The sequence below is a fragment of the Hippichthys cyanospilos genome, chromosome 14 (genome assembly GCF_059441005.1).
Source record: "Hippichthys cyanospilos isolate Australia breed blue-spotted pipefish chromosome 14, RoL_Hcya_1.0, whole genome shotgun sequence".
Lineage (NCBI taxonomy): Eukaryota > Metazoa > Chordata > Actinopteri > Syngnathiformes > Syngnathidae > Hippichthys > Hippichthys cyanospilos.
The window spans coordinates 5,085,001-5,099,973 of NC_142382.1; the positions used below are offsets into that span (position 1 = coordinate 5,085,001).

General features: G+C 42.9%; 4 protein-coding genes across 7 annotated transcripts in view; 2 read left to right on the forward strand and 2 right to left on the reverse strand.

The window, feature by feature from the left end:
- The window catches only part of mok (MOK protein kinase), a 7,795-nt gene extending 5,827 nt beyond the window's left edge, over positions 1 to 1,968 (forward strand). For 2 of the 4 annotated variants that reach the window (XM_088433033.1, XM_088433031.1), the window contains 4 exons: positions 64 to 252; positions 327 to 486; positions 1,228 to 1,413; positions 1,499 to 1,968. In XM_088433033.1, the coding sequence (XP_088289159.1) occupies positions 64 to 252; positions 327 to 486; positions 1,228 to 1,413; positions 1,499 to 1,579 (616 nt within the window). In that variant the 3' untranslated portion in view covers positions 1,580 to 1,968. The remainder of the gene's footprint in view (positions 1 to 63; positions 253 to 326; positions 487 to 1,227; positions 1,414 to 1,498) is intronic. The other 2 variants (XM_088433032.1, XM_088433034.1) reach the window with 2 other exon arrangements.
- Positions 1,969 to 2,651: 683 nt separating this feature from the next.
- wdr20a (WD repeat domain 20a) lies at positions 2,652 to 10,144 on the reverse strand. Its single transcript, XM_088433916.1, has 3 exons — positions 9,881 to 10,144; positions 8,678 to 8,860; positions 2,652 to 8,011 (listed from the first exon to the last, which is right to left on the reverse strand). The coding sequence occupies exons 1-3, from the start codon at positions 10,142 to 10,144 to the stop codon at positions 6,665 to 6,667; spliced, it is 1,794 nt and encodes a 597-aa protein (XP_088290042.1). The 3' UTR covers positions 2,652 to 6,664.
- A 1,173-nt stretch (positions 10,145 to 11,317) lies between these two features.
- LOC148412665 (uncharacterized) lies at positions 11,318 to 12,722 on the forward strand. The gene is made up of 5 exons (XM_088433630.1): positions 11,318 to 11,403; positions 11,518 to 11,573; positions 11,659 to 11,733; positions 11,931 to 12,023; positions 12,157 to 12,722. The coding sequence occupies exons 1-5, from the start codon at positions 11,367 to 11,369 to the stop codon at positions 12,568 to 12,570; spliced, it is 675 nt and encodes a 224-aa protein (XP_088289756.1). The 5' UTR covers positions 11,318 to 11,366; the 3' UTR covers positions 12,571 to 12,722.
- Positions 12,723 to 13,050: 328 nt separating this feature from the next.
- The window catches only part of dync1h1 (dynein, cytoplasmic 1, heavy chain 1), a 29,667-nt gene continuing 27,744 nt past the window's right edge, over positions 13,051 to 14,973 (reverse strand). The window contains exons 74-77 of the mRNA XM_088432705.1: positions 14,723 to 14,865; positions 14,446 to 14,614; positions 13,525 to 13,649; positions 13,051 to 13,449 (exon numbers count right to left, since the gene is read on the reverse strand). Coding sequence (XP_088288831.1) covers positions 13,321 to 13,449; positions 13,525 to 13,649; positions 14,446 to 14,614; positions 14,723 to 14,865 — 566 coding nt within the window. The 3' untranslated portion in view covers positions 13,051 to 13,320. The remainder of the gene's footprint in view (positions 13,450 to 13,524; positions 13,650 to 14,445; positions 14,615 to 14,722; positions 14,866 to 14,973) is intronic.

A 14,973-nucleotide genomic window follows, 5' to 3' on the forward strand; every position in this document is an offset into this window, starting at 1 on the left:
TGTTTTCTTTTGATCATAATGATGGTTGCGGAAAAAAAACCAAACTTGGTGATTTGTCACCAGTCACCTTCCATCCAGGTCTCGAGCCATTCACTTCAACTTCCCCGCCAAGAAGGGCAGCGGGATCTCGCGCCTGCTGCCCACCTGCGCCGCTCCCGCCGTGTCCCTGCTCTACCAGATGCTGGCGTACGACGCCGATGAACGCATCACGGCCGCCACTGCCTTGAGGCACACCTACTTCAGGGAGCTACGGTAAGCGCTCAGCCATTTTTTTTACATTTCAATTTCATACGTATATTCGCCACGGACATACTTTTTCTCCTCAGGCTTGCGGAGAAGAAATCCGAGCGTATTCACGGAGTGGGCGGGCTGTTTGAGGGCGTGGGAAGAAAAGCACCTCACCTCACGTCAGACCTTCTTTGGAGACCCTCCAGACTTAGCAAACAAATGAGAGGGAGACACACCAGACCCACACCTTTAATTACCGTAAGTACAATAAAAATTATCATCATTTTGATCTTCAAACGGGAAGCTTTGAAAGAAGACACCGGGGAGCTGAAATTTCACTCAAGTGGCGAAAACATTTCAACGTTCAACATGACACGACCTCTTAGTTATCACACCTCCAGAGTGTGTCATCCCCTGGCCAAGATGCACAACACAAAAAAAAAACATCCAGAATTTTGTGGCCCGCAGCATATACCAAAAATACATTTTGACATGGCCTGCAGTGCTAATTAAAAGATTTGATGGTGGACAATGATGTAGCAGTTATCTTTTCAAATAAATACTTCATATAGCCTATGTGTAATTGCTTGCATGGTTTATTTTTACCATGTTTTTAAAATAATAACAATTACAAATAATACTATTCTGGTCAAATCTGTTTTTTTGTGGATAGGAGCTGACACCCTTGACTAATGCTTAGCTAATATAAGCAAATTGAGCACTGTAGTGATAACTGCGACCATTGGATGGCAGTGTTTCCACACTTACAAGAAAGCTGTTACCTGCATGCAAGTGTTACTGAAGAATGGAAGTCAATCTTTCAATGGCAGCATTTACACAGACATAGCACACAATATTCTATGGGCCTTGAAAGATGAGTGAAAATGCTAAAAAATACTGGCCCTCTACAGCTTTCCTTACCCCTGATTTAATACATGACGTGACATTGTTACGCTATGAAGCAATAACGTCAAGCTTTTTACGTTCACCCTTCTCCAGCACAGCACGAAGCACGTAGCCGAACCCCTCAGCCGACGCAACGCCAGCCATTACGAGTTGCCCAAACTCAAGATGGTGGCCCCGGGGCCACAACGCTCCTTCCCAGGCTCCTCGCCGCCCAACTTGGCCCTCACGCACCGGGGGCCCCTGCCCGCCATCGCAGCTAAGAAGTGCCAGTCACACAAGGTAATCGCGCACGCTAACTTGAAATCCATTTCTGTTGTTGTATATTTCGGTTTTCGGGTGTAACAGCTTTTTGGTATCCGCACAGGCCAATCACGAGTCACAGCAGTCGGGCCAGAAAACGTGCTCAATGCCACCCCTGGACAGGAAACACGGAGGCGCCCACTGACACACAGAAAAACCCTTAGGATGAAACGGAATAAAGCTGTTAAACCAGTAGCCCATTTGTTACTTTGCTTGAAACTGAAGGGCTATCCCATTATGTGCAATGAGATGACCCGTCAGCAAAACAGTGCAATGAAACAGTTATTGTGATTTATTATACCATGGGATTTATATACACACACACATGGTTAATGTTATTGGGTACTATTATGTTTAGGATGTAGCTTGTCATTGGACTCATTAATCTGCACTTTACTGTGTTGTAAATGTGATGTAAGAACAACCAATTAAAAAAAAAAGTCGGAAATTGTTTGTATGCAATGTTTACCTCTATTGCATTAAAACTTGTGTGGATTAAATGATGTGTATTAACCCCTGGGTGTCTGGGGATTTTTCACTAGCCTGGCCTTATTATCACCCAATTTGGGATGACTATGGAAGAGTCATAACATGGTCAAATATATAGATTTACTTGCAAAATGTTCAGTGGGTGGATTTTTTTTTGTTTTTGTACAAAATTGTAAAAATGTCAGAGTATGATAACTTTTGCATTATGGGAGTCCAGGCTAAGCCAATCATTGAAGTTATTGAAAGGCTTGCAAATGTCATCAATTGGCCGCTCGCGCCACCCGACGGTTTTGGGGTGTAAACACAAAACATTTCCATTGCGCCCCGTTCGCGAGTTGCCGCGGAAAGGATTAATGCAAAAATCAGGGCAAATGAATGATAAAACATTGGGTTTTCAATATGTCCAAAATTGACAATATTTCCAATTTTGAATGGCAGTAAATGAACCCGACATGGGCTAAATTTGACACCTATTGGCTGTACCTATCAACCTCCAGTTTGCAAGAAGGGACTTCGGCGTGGCATATTGAAAGTCGTCATGTTTTGACAACCCATGCAATATTTTAGCCTCTAGGGGATTTTGATATCACAGATCAAAAATATCAAAAAGCCTGAGTTGAGTCAAATTTTCCCCCTGGGCTTAACACAAACGTTAAAAAAAAAGTAGTGGACATAAAATAGAACAATCTGGTTTCTTTATGTGGTAGAGAAAAAAAGCAGGAAAAGAGTGTATTCAAGATTTTTAATATTATTAATATGTATATTTTAGGCTTTAGAAATATAACTATCCATGACAAAACTTCCCACAGGAGAAATGGTAAGTTTGCCTTCCCCAACCCTCCCCGTCATCAAATTAATTACAATATACACAGTATGATACAGAGCACATTTCAATCTGAACACAATATTAAAATAAATGCTCAATAAATTTAATAGTTTTTTTTTTCTTCTACTGTATTAACCATCTGTGAGTTGTGATCACGGCACAAAAACATGTAAAGCCATTTTGTTTTCATCTAATAAACTTAAGTGCAAACTTCTCTCTTTAAAAAGACTATAGAATTGCAGCATCCAGTTTTTTTGGGGGGTGGAAGGGGGAGAAGGGACATTAAAACAGTCCTTTGCCCTCTTTTTGTGTTCCAACAGAGTAGTACTAACACACACACACACACACACACACACACACACACACACACACAAACTGTGCAAAAGTCATTGCGTTGGACATTAGGGAGACAGATGTAATGGATGCAACATTCCCGGGCGCTCGCTTGATCGTCTGACAGGAAAAAAAAAAAAAAAAAAAAAAAGACAGCTCCACTCAATTTTAATAACCCTGAGCAGTCTAGCTACACTTATCATTAAATAATAAAAAAAAAGGAACAGTCTAAATTGCACCTTTTCCCCCCTTTTTTGCAGTCTTTTTCTAAAAGCAGTGGTTCCCAACCGTTGTCCAATTTTGGTCTAAAAATCATTTAATTACTTCAAATGCTGCACCATCAAGACGCATCATTACAGGGAATAACTGGAAACTTTACAGTGTGTAGTCATACACTGGGAGAAAAAACCCTAACTGTTTTTTACAGTAAAATACCAGCAATTAGGTTGCCAAATAGTACTGCTCAACTATGGTAACGCATTTTCTACACTTATGGTAAAAAAAAATATTGATACTGTGGATTTTACAATAACAATGTACTGTGTGAAAACCGTATCAATACACTATTTTTTATACCATAAATGTAAAATGTTATCGTAACTTAATGTTTGTTTTTTTCCTGGAAAGTTGCTGTTATTTTACGCAAAATTTACAATTGAAAAAAAGTACTACACTGTTAAAAAAAAAAAAAATTGTTAATACGGTAAAAAAAAACAGCAATTTGGCTCCCATGGTAATTTTTTTACTGTTACTGTTCTGGCAAGCTGCCAGTCCCCCCCCCCCAAAAAAATGTAATTAAAATAAAAATATGTCCGTTTTACAAAATTTTCTTTAATTTCCCTTACAACTAAAATGCAGTTTGATTTTTTTCTTTTTTTTTTGCACAACAGGTTATAGTCTGGTACCCTATTGAATGGAAACCCCCCCCCCCACTAAAAATTGTGAATTTTTAAACTATTTTTATTCCGAAGGATCGAATTTAAGAGGAGATAGTGAAGATTTAACAAAGCACAGTAAAAATCACCATTCAAATCCATTTGTTTACTTGGGTTAACTAATTCTGATGTTTACGTTGGTTTGACGATTTTTAAATGCGCAAACCATGCAAAAATATATTTTAGAAAAGTGCAAACACTTTTTCACCGCGCATTATACACATTTTGTGACATACATTTCCAATCCCCCCCCCAAAAAAGGCACATTGGCTCATTCAAGGTTGGGAAACACTGCTCTAAAATGGGTGCTAAATCAAGAAAATGGGAAGGCAAGGGATTCAATACTAAAAAAAACTTGCAACGCATGCAGAGGAAATAAAGATCAGCATGAGACTTGCGTGGGTTTTTGTCTTTAGCAGCAGATATGTGTTGTGGGTTCTACTCCGATTCCACTGGGAAAGCTGGTGACACTCATGAAATCAGCCATTTTGGGAGCAAAAAAAGTTGCCATTTGAAATGTTTTAGAATAGTGAAAACATCCAAAAGCAAAGGCCCGCATATTCCCAGTTGGGCGAATTTTCCTATTTAAAACTTCGTTTTGAGAACATATCTTTTGTTACTCTGAAAAACTTGCCAGTTACTTTTGTTTTCTGTATTGCTAAGCATCCTGCCCTCTAGTGGCATCTTTGCACCAAGCAGCTATCACAGTGAGTTGAGAAGCTTCAGTATTGTCAAAGTAGTCTTGCTGCCACCTTGTGGCATCGTTACGCAATTACAATAAAGCGGGAAATCCTGTAGAACTAATAGGTTCCTATCCTGCGTGAGTAACGGGGTTCCCTGCACACCTCAACCACAAAGGACCGATTGTCGGATGTCTCCAAAAATTCCCCTGAGCGATTATCATATCAATGTGAGTCGTAAGGAGAGATTTTTTTTTTTTTCCAACCTGATCCAATCTTTGGAGGTGTGCTCAACACCAACCTGGGCTGAGGCGTGGACACAGTGATCAAATGTTTTGAGGTTTCACCGGAATTGAAATGAGGGCCTCACTAGTCGAAGACAAGATTGGCCTATAAAAAAAGAAAAACAATTTTTTTGGGGGGGTATCATTGTTCTGCTCAAATCAGTACACACATCAATTTTCACTCACTTTGAGTACAACTGAAGAGCCAGCTGTGTTTTCATTTGGATAATTATGACATTCATCACATATTAAATGTATTAAATAATAGTTTTTATTCCTGTTTTATCGTCTTATGCACACTTCTGACTTTTTCATTCTGATTTGTGCACACTTTTAATGTCCAGCTCTTACCGCTGCACCAGAAAAGGATGGACGTACTTTTTTTTTTTCTAAGATGTCCTTTGCACGCAAAACGCAGCGGCGTAAAACGAGAGCGCGAGGAAGCGTACGCGAGATTGTTCGGCGCAAAGAAGCTGAGCAGGAGGACTCGCGAGCCTACTGAAGCAGTGATTCCCAACCACTAAGCCGTTCCCCAATATCAGTTACGCGTCATTAATCATAAAGTATCTTTGTTGTTCTCCATGCCGCTGACTTAAAACGAAACGTTCACTCACTCCATGGCAGAAGGTAGAAATAAAAAATATATCGAGGTGTGGGGGGATCTTAGGGCAATATAGATTTGTGGTCAATTAAACAGGCCCAACGCGTGGAGGTACTTTTGAGACTGAGTCATCATTTGAGTATACAGTGAGGCCCCGCCTACTGACGGTTTACCCAATCGCTGCGTATAACGGCTAAGGCGCCAAAGATCCATTTTTAGTGGACAATGTGGGAAATGTTAAGAGTATTCAGTGCATTATAAATAGAGATTTGCTGAATGGGTGGTTTACAAAATGTGTTTACAATAGTTATGAACCAGAATGAGCTTTAAGGGGACGGTGTATGATTTGGTGACACCTAGTGGCGAACTAAAAAAATAGGTGTAAAAACCCACAATAAAGTTCAATAACATGCCAAAAAAAAGAGAAAATCTTTGTGCAACGAGTACTTGGAGAAAAAAATCACCAAGGTAGTGTAGTGGTAGCGTTTTTGCAAAGTGTTGTCCCGTACTCCATTGTGTGTGCCTCAATATCGTTGCAATCGCTCAGTTGAGTTGAATTTAAACTGATTTTAATTGAGTATATGTTGTCGTATGAAGATTTTACACAGAATTATTAAATAAATCATACAAAATAAATGTTTGTTTTCATTACTTTGTCTAAAAGGGGGAAGATTTTTTGGGGCATATCGCCTAGCCCTAAACTCATTACAATATAATGAATTATGCATTACGGTATAGTATGAGCATTTCGCTGGAGTGTGTGCGAGGTTAAGTTTTTCCAGCAATGGACAGGGGATCACTGTATACTTTGAGACATTTTTGTTTGCCGGCATGCTGCGAGATGTCCCTCCTGTAAAATATGTGCCTTGACTCAACGGAAATCGGGAAACGCCGCACTAAAGGATGCGCTAAGACAAAAGGGATCGTCTCTCCCGCGACTCTGCAAAGGAGCGACGGCGGGGAGGCCATGTGATACGCGACTCCTATCCGGAATTGCTACGAGCTCGTCAGTCACAAAACGCAACGCCTCCGGGCCGGAGAGAGAGAGAGAGCGGAGAAGACACGCTTGGATTGGCCCTGGGTTAAAAAGAACTCACCACTTTGCCCGGCCTGGCCCATGTGCAAATAAATCCCTCCTGACAAGCAGTCACTAAGCAGTCCTCTAAAAATATGAGCACAGTCAGCCTCTCGTGCGCGATCTTTTTACAGATGAGGGGCTCGAGCAGCGGCACGTCCTCCATGCGCGGGCACAGCGGCGTGCCCAGCGTCTTGGCGGCGTCCGCCTTGCTCTTGGTCAGCACGTTGAGCTTGTCGCTGCTCTTGCTGCTGATGTGGCCCATGCTGTGGTTGCGCTTGTGGTCCTTGTCGTGGTGGCGCTCCTTGCGCTCGTGCAGCGAGAGCGTGGCGAACTTGCTGACGCCCGTGGCGATGGCGCTGTCCACGATGCCGCCGCTGGGCTTGTTTGCGTGATTGGCCGCGGCGGTGGTGGTGGTGCTGGAAGCGGTGGAATGGGGTAGGCTGTTGGAACGCGGCAGCGTACTGGAGACGGAGTTGATGCCGGGAGAGATGGCTCCGCTGGTGCTTCCGTTGGTGGCGTTGGTACTGGAGGGGAGTATGGTGGAGCCCGGCGCCGGGACCGTGGCGTTCATAACGTTGGTGTGAGTCCGTGTCCGCGAAAGGGGCAAGTGCGGGAACAGGATGTCCTCGGTGAGGTCCCACAGGCACAGCTGAGTGTCCTGGCCCACCGAGCCGAAGCGGTACGTGACGCTGACGGGCCGGCTCTCGGTGGAGTTGCGCTTGGAGAGGCGCGACTGCGTGCTGTTGGCGCGGTCCCTCCCCGAGTTGGCCAGCTGCTCCTGGAAGTCCTCGTCGCTCCCGCTGAACTCCAGCGGGTCGCTCTCCTCCACGCTGGTGGTGTAGTGGTCGAAGGCAACCACGCTCACCCACGACTTGTGCCCGTGGCCGCGCGCGATCACCCGGCAGTCCAGGAAGGACCACACGGTGACCAGGTCGTCCTCGCCGCCCGCCACGATGTACTTGCCGTCGGGGCTCCAGCACACGCACAGCAGGCCGCCGAAGTAGCTCTTCATGGTGCCGTGCAGTTCCACGGCGTCGAAGTTGAACACGCGCAGGAAGCCGTCCTGGCTGACGCACGCCAGGAACTTCCCGTCCGGGGAAAAAGAGAACTCGTTGAGGGCCCCCTCGCCCACCGTCCATTTGAGCAGCGGGTTCCGCGTGGATTTGCTCTTGCAGGTGTGCACCGAGTAGTTGTCGCCCTGCTTGAGAACCTGGTAGTGCGGCGCCGCCGTGCCGCACGTGTGCTCCACGTTGTACAGGTACATGTTGCCGCTGGCGTGCGACACCAGGAAGAGGCTCTCGGAGCCGGGAACCCACTTCACGCACGTCACCCTGGACTTGTCTATTAGTCTCTGGTGGGAGGAGGAATAACATAAGGACAGGACATGACCACCACAAAACCGTCTTAAGTTTAGAAGCGGCAATTGAACACCAAAAATGTCCTTCAAATTGGGCTCAATGTCGCTAAAAGAGTGCGTGTACATTTTAGTTGTGGACCACAATGCAGTTTTAGTTTGCCGTTAATATTACATTAATACTTCGGTCATTTTAAATGGGCATTATAATCCAAAAAGACTATGACTTGATTTGTCTTTGTATTCACAAACTGTTGCTCACAAACAACGATGCTGTTCAGAAATCCCGTTCAATTGTCAAGACACACACACAAATATATATAGCATGTAGCATTAGGGCAGCCGCTAGCTAGCAGTGCTCATGTGACCCATATACATTGGCTGCCCATGTGACCCATATACAAGGGCTTGAGCAGAATTACTTTTCAAAGACAGTTTATTAGATATTAATACTCAGCACATTTTATAGTTAAGAAACAGACACGGTAGCAATTCCTACTGATCACTTATTGAAAAGCTAGGCTTTAAAAATTGCTTAAAATGCCCCCGCCCTCATATAATGACTACAATAGTTCCTTTTAACGGTTATACATCAACAGGAAGACAGGATATAATCAATAGTGTTAAAAAAGGCTAATTAAAACTGCAGAGAGGCCTCCTAACCTCCTCATTGAAGAGCTTGCTGGTCTCCTTCTTTATGGGGTCGATGAGCTGCACCTGCCCGGCAGAGAAGCCCACCAGGAGCGACACGCTTTCGGCCGTGGCGGTGAGGTGGTTGAAGTCATGACAGGTGGGCTGTGTTCCCTTGTAGATGCGCTTGTCAATGGGCTTGCTCAAGTCAGCCGCCTGTGGAAAATGGGCGGCACATGACGATGGGAACTAGTGACGATGGCCTACATAAGCGGATCCTTTACAAAAACCTGTACAGGTGACTGTGAAGCTGGATAACTTCTAAATGGTCTATTCCTTACTTCTAGACCATCCACATGGCTCTAAATAGTGGCACATGACGACACCCATGCCGCATAGCAACTACGCTAAAATGTAACCATCAGCTGTCATTTAGTTGAACATTCGTCTCCCCTCCCATCAAATCCATGCAATTAGTTTGGAATTCATTTTCTTAGGTCATGACTTAAAATGTGTTATTATTGACAAGGATTGATTGATGGTACCTGTTTTAAAAAAAGGAAAAAAGTGCCTACTCTTTGCAACTCATTTGGCAGCAATTTGAGAAGCATATAGAGCAGAAGAAGCACCAAACTTTGAAACCATGTGCAAAACAACTGCAAAGTTGCATTGCGTCATGAAGCTTCATTTGGCCATCACTAAGCACCTGTTCAGAAGACTACGGAGTTTTTTGGTAATGTGAGCGAAAGAAAGACATTATTGCAATTTGTATTGGTGTCAAACGTAAAAAAACGGGTCATTAGTATATTTTGTGAGGGTTAAGAGACAAGTTGTGGGATTTTGTCCTCAGGAAACTCGCTCGGCTACAAGCTAAGTGGCTAACACCGTCGATAAGTGGACACCTGTCAGAATTTGGGGCGTCGACAGGTGGTGCAGAGCAGACAAGCACAAACTCCTCGCAGCTACTCTTAAATGCACAAAAGCTGGCGAATAACACCATTTATTAAAGCCGACTAAAAGTGCCGATTCGAGGAGAGAATTTCGACCTCTGGCCTCGAAGGAGCTCGTAAAGTCAGTCGCAATGCTAACTAGTTAGCTGGAAGCTAACTAGCCTGCTAGCATCGAGTACAAGTCACACAGCCGACAGAGATGAGCTTAACAGGCCGGAGGGAAGACGACGGCTTCGGGTCAAGTCAAGCGACACCACCGGGGAGTGTGCGTGTCACGGAACGGTACCTTTCGGACGCCTTTGTAGATGTAGAAGTAGAGCTCACGGCCCACATTGAAACAGATCCTGTCGCCGTTGCCCGACTGGTCGTTGACGTTGACGAAAGAAACCTTGACCGGATTGGAGCCCTGCGAGTTAAAAGGCACTCTGTTGGGACGGCTGTATTCGGAGTGTGTGAGGAGTTTGTAGACGCCTTCCCGGGTGGTGAACTGAGTTTTGATTTCGTTCATCTCCTTCCCTCCTCCCTCCGCCGCCATCTTTGAAATTAACATTCATCCCTTTCCTCCAAGCCGGATCTTACGCAATTGGGAGGGCGGGTGACTGACAGGGGCGCTGTTGGGGTGCCAGATTTTGATGTTGTTATATATTTACTTTAATTAACGCTTTTTGTACATTTGGACGAGTGTACATTTTGGAGAAGTCCAATGAAATGTAATGACTGTATTTTACTTTTTCTTCCGGTGTTGAATAAGGTGCTGATTTGACGACTGGATTCCTTTAAAAATATGTTTAAAAAAATCTTACTCTAATGTTACTTTGCTTTTCGGATTAATTGAAATCACCTTACGTGCAATTAACTGAATAACCTTGGCTGCGGAGCGCAGTTAGAGGTGTGGCTCCACATGTGGGCGGTGTCAAACTGTTGGTAGGCGGAGTCAAACGTTTAGTCCCGTCCACCGGAAGTGGTGCAAAAGGCCATTTGACGTCAATTCTAAATTGAATGGAGGGTCCTTGTGTATAAAATCAATAAATATTTAGTCACTATCAAGGTTAAAGAAATATCTTTTGAATGATTATATTTAGTAGTTTCTTGTTATTTTGTATATTTGGATAGTATATTCTTTAAGATATCCTACGAATGTTTGTGTGTTGTTCGGAGTTGTTGTTTTATACATTTTGTACTTTGCATTAAAATTACTGCTATTAAAAAAATACAGTATGAAATCAGACTAGTGCCAAAAATGAATAAAAAATATAATAGTATTAGTATATTTACACACATAATCGTTTGAATTTTAAGTTCAAAATCACAATTTTGCGGATATCATGCCAATCATAAATATTAACATTTATTCTGATCTTATTTAATAGTAGTTTGAGGAAAATTACGAATATCCGTGGTGATACTCGACTTGAAAGTCTTGGGAAGTGAAGAACAAATTAAATCACCTGTTGTAAAACACAAATGCACCGTTTTACTGAAATTGATGATGTCTTCTTTTACGACACTCCAGAAATGGCGGCAATTAATGTTATATTCAACCGATCTTATTTAAGATTAATTTAAGAAATGTGACGGTGATCAGTGGTGATAACGGTCTTGAACGCCTTTGTGGGGAAGAAAAAAACCCGAAATCACCTGTTGCGAAACGCAATTGCACCAGTTTGCTGAAACTGTTGACGTCCTCTTTTACGACACCCTAGAAATTACGGCAATTGTGATGTTATGGTTTTTAATTGGTCTCGCGCGTTCTTATCCGTCACAGCGTCAGCATGGTTTACAGGCGAAGACGACCACGTTTAATTCGAGGTAACAACTTTACGACACCCTCAATTTAGATGATTCCTAAATTAATATTTCAAAACGGGCACTTTTACGTCAATTTGGCGTTTTTTAAGTTTGATTGTGCCTCTCTGCGATTAGATCCCAATGACAGTGGCCAAACAAGCAACGTGGAGCAACTCGCCTTCAAATACAAGGTAAAGCAACCCATTGATTTACCATCAATTTAAATGCTTTAAAATGTACTCTTTATTTAAAATATAATACTGATGTATGTTTTAGGAGATGTGTAATCTCGGATCCAGCACTGATTCTGACTCAGAAATAAGTCCAAGATGGTCAGACACCAGCACTATGGTACTGATAAAACAAATCTAAAAACCATCACATGAGGAAATATTATTTTCGCTGTTCTGTATTGAATATAGTGAGTATTGTATTTTGGGTTACAAGTTGAATTTACTCATTGACTATGCTTGAAACTTCTCTTGCATCAATTTTTCAACATTGACGTGCATGAATCCATATTAAAAGTGGTAAAAAATGTGTGGCAGGAATGTGTGAGCAGCGCTCCAGAAAGCGGCAGTTTAAGACGGACTTTGCCACTTGTGCACGCATCTGCGGGACGCCAGGGATGTTACTCTTTGGTATGGATGGCAAAGCAAAATGGCAGACTTACTTTTTTTGAGTTTTTGAGACTTATCTGTTGGTCTCCTCGCGATAAACAGGCCTATGGAACAGGAAACTTTGGTCCCTAACAGAGTATTTTGTTGATTGTAGTTTTTGGACCCGTATGATGGGAGCTCGGAGGATTCTGACGAGACCAACATGGATCCAAGTACCACAAGTGGGAGAACCAGGCATCCAGGAAAAGGAGGACGAGGTTGCTTCTCACGTCGGACCAGACATTTAATTCTTCATCATCCACCTTCCGCTGGTTTGAGACCACCAGTGAAACCAGCAGGAATGACTAATGAGCAGGAACATCATCTTCTGGACGCGCACATGAAGTGTGTGGACGATTCTGAAGTTTGGCTGAGTGGCAGACAAGCGGCCGGCCCGTGTAATCTCCACGTGGTGGTCAAGAGGAAGATGTCTGTGGCTGAAGCTGACTGGCTGGAGCAACGAAAGAGGCCGTGTGTGGTTCGCATGGAGGAGGAAGAAGGAGGCGAATCTGTATCAGAAACATGCTAAATTCCGGTCGTGTGACTTTGATTTGCACTTTGTTTACTGCACTATTTATCGCTTTTTCAAACATGTTTTTGTCACAAGTTGCAAAAAAAATATTTTGTTGAGTTCACAGTAAACCATTATTTATATGCCACAAATCCAGAAATTGTTGCAAATACGAGGATAAAATAAAAAGGAAACTTTAGATTGATTACCAACCGCGTATGCAGGCATTCAACGTAATTGAGGTCTTCCAATAAAAAAAGCTTTGTAATTATCCATATTTGCCACAAGAAAAAGACAAAGTACATTCATGGCAAAAAAAAATGCATCAAATTGCTTTGGTTTAAGAACACACTCCCAAAAATTAACCAATTTTCATTACAATTTTGATTACGTATGATATTTGTCTTGTCAAATTTTGTTAAAATTGACCCAAACAATGAATCGCTCCTTACATTTTGCAATGTGTGGTGGGGCTTCAACACAAAATTGCACAACTCATTTTAGTCCAGCAAGCTTTATTCAATGTAAAACACAACCTACCTTTACTTTCATATAAAACCTGATCTTCCTGCCAACGGCCTCTTTCCACACACAATTCCAACTGACAACTTCCTCAAAACTTTCTCACAGACTTACAAAAAAAGCATATATGTACTACTTCTACTACTGGACCACAAATGAGTTGGAGCAAACTAAATTGTTGATTAACAGCGGCGCATAAAAGTGATAGTATGGGTTAGATTATGAAAGTTTCTGACATGGATTTTACTACTCCGTGCAAAGGACAGCCACGCCGCGCTCGTAGAAGCTGTGGGGATCCTCCTTGGTGGCGATGTCAAAGTCCACAGTGAAGATGAGGTCGGACCTAGTGAAGTTCAGGTACACGGGCAGAGTTACCTGTAGGGGGGAAAAAAAGACACGGGTAAGCGGATTTGGGGGGGGGGGGGGGGCTGTTAAGGACGTGCTTCCTACCATGTGCCTCTTCTCGCCATCGCCTTGCTTGATCCAGCGAAGCTGCGTAAGCGGCAGCTCGGTGGAGATGGATGTGGACAGGGACAGCTTGTTGTTGCTGCATGTCGCCCCCTGCAGTTTCAGTCCTGCAGTGCACAATTTGTGTCAGTGTTTGGGAAAGCTGCTAACACATGCACGTAGTTCACGCGTGTCCAACTCATTTTTATCGTGGGCCATTGTTGTTTTAGTTTCTGTCAGAGGTAAATTTTAAGTGTGTTTGTCACACGCCTAATTTTGAAATCAGAGGCCGGCAAAAACTGTTCAAAAGAGATTGTGACTAAGAAAATTCTTGTTTTATTTTTAGCTCTTAATTTTTTAAAAGTTGCAAGTTTGGAATTTTAGCCACAAACTTGAATTCAAATCAGCATTTAGCAGGCCAAATAAAATAATCTGTGACATAGACCATCCTAATAGCTCCACTGGTTCTGAATAGGGTTGAGATCAGTGGATTTGGCTCTCTAATTCCATATAAGGAAAATCTTCAATAGTAAAATAAAAAAATTAAAAAAGACATTCGAATGAAGTCATGCGAAGAGAAATGAGTACTTTAAAAAAGGGAAATGCCTTTCTCTTCTACTTTCCCAACAACCCAAAAGAAATGTTTTTATTCTAGCGAAAAAAAATAGTATTATATAATATTGAATGACAGTTTTTGCCACATTTTTTCAGGCATTGGCATTGTTATAATTGTAAATCTTTGCAGAAGATAAAGAATACATGCATTTTGTATTATTTTTTAATATTTGGCATGGCAACAATGTGCCCTGAGAAAAGTTATACACGCCCAAGGAGACTGTAAGAAATTTCCCAAATTAAGATCGAAGCAAAGTTTGCTGGGTAAAAATTAGACACTTTTAGTAGCTGCTGAGTGCTCGGTCAGACCTTTGATGCCGAAGCTACACGCATCCAGAGTGGCGCCCTGAGCGTTGGTGACGTTAACCTCCAGGCAAAGCTCCTCCAGAGACCAGCTGTTGGCTTGGGCCACATACTGGCGCGTAGCGGTGATGTACGCCTCAGGTACAAACAGGCTACCCAGGCACACGTGGATGTTCTGGAAAAGCGACAGGAATAAAAAAAATGATTTGGGCATTCTTTTGTGCCGTGGGTAAAAAAAAATTACAATACGCTTGTTGGAGGGCACAATAAGTCAATGATTTACCTTCAGTTCTTTAGCGCCCCCGCTAGCAGCTCCCTGTGAGATCTGCTGCAGCTGTTTGATGCGTTCGCTGAAGTCCGCCACCCACTGGATGACGGTCATGGAGATGGGCACGGTGTAGCGACACCAGCTGCGAGGGAGGATGCCTAAAATGCACCAGCCAAATGGAAACAAATCAAGATCAAGAATTTTAGTGCATTTTATTATGCTTTTGTCAAGTGTTTGCCTTTTTAAGCAATGCTGATTTATCCTCA

Bases quoted from the DNA above. Each gene is read 5' to 3' on its own strand.
- LOC148412665 (XM_088433630.1), top strand. From the start codon at position 11,367: ATGGTTTACAGGCGAAGACGACCACGTTTAATTCGAG. The intron at 11,404-11,517 runs GTAACAACTTTA...CTCTGCGATTAG, and splicing joins ACGACCACGTTTAATTCGAG to ATCCCAATGACAGTGGCCAA. The intron at 12,024-12,156 runs GTATGGATGGCA...TGTTGATTGTAG, and splicing joins GCCAGGGATGTTACTCTTTG to TTTTTGGACCCGTATGATGG.
- wdr20a (XM_088433916.1), bottom strand. From the start codon at position 10,144: ATGTTAATTTCAAAGATGGCGGCGGAGGGAGGAGGGAAGGAGATGAAC. The intron at 8,861-9,880 runs GTACCGTTCCGT...CATTTTCCACAG, and splicing joins TCTACAAAGGCGTCCGAAAG to GCGGCTGACTTGAGCAAGCC. The intron at 8,012-8,677 runs GTTAGGAGGCCT...TCCTCCCACCAG, and splicing joins GCAAGCTCTTCAATGAGGAG to AGACTAATAGACAAGTCCAG.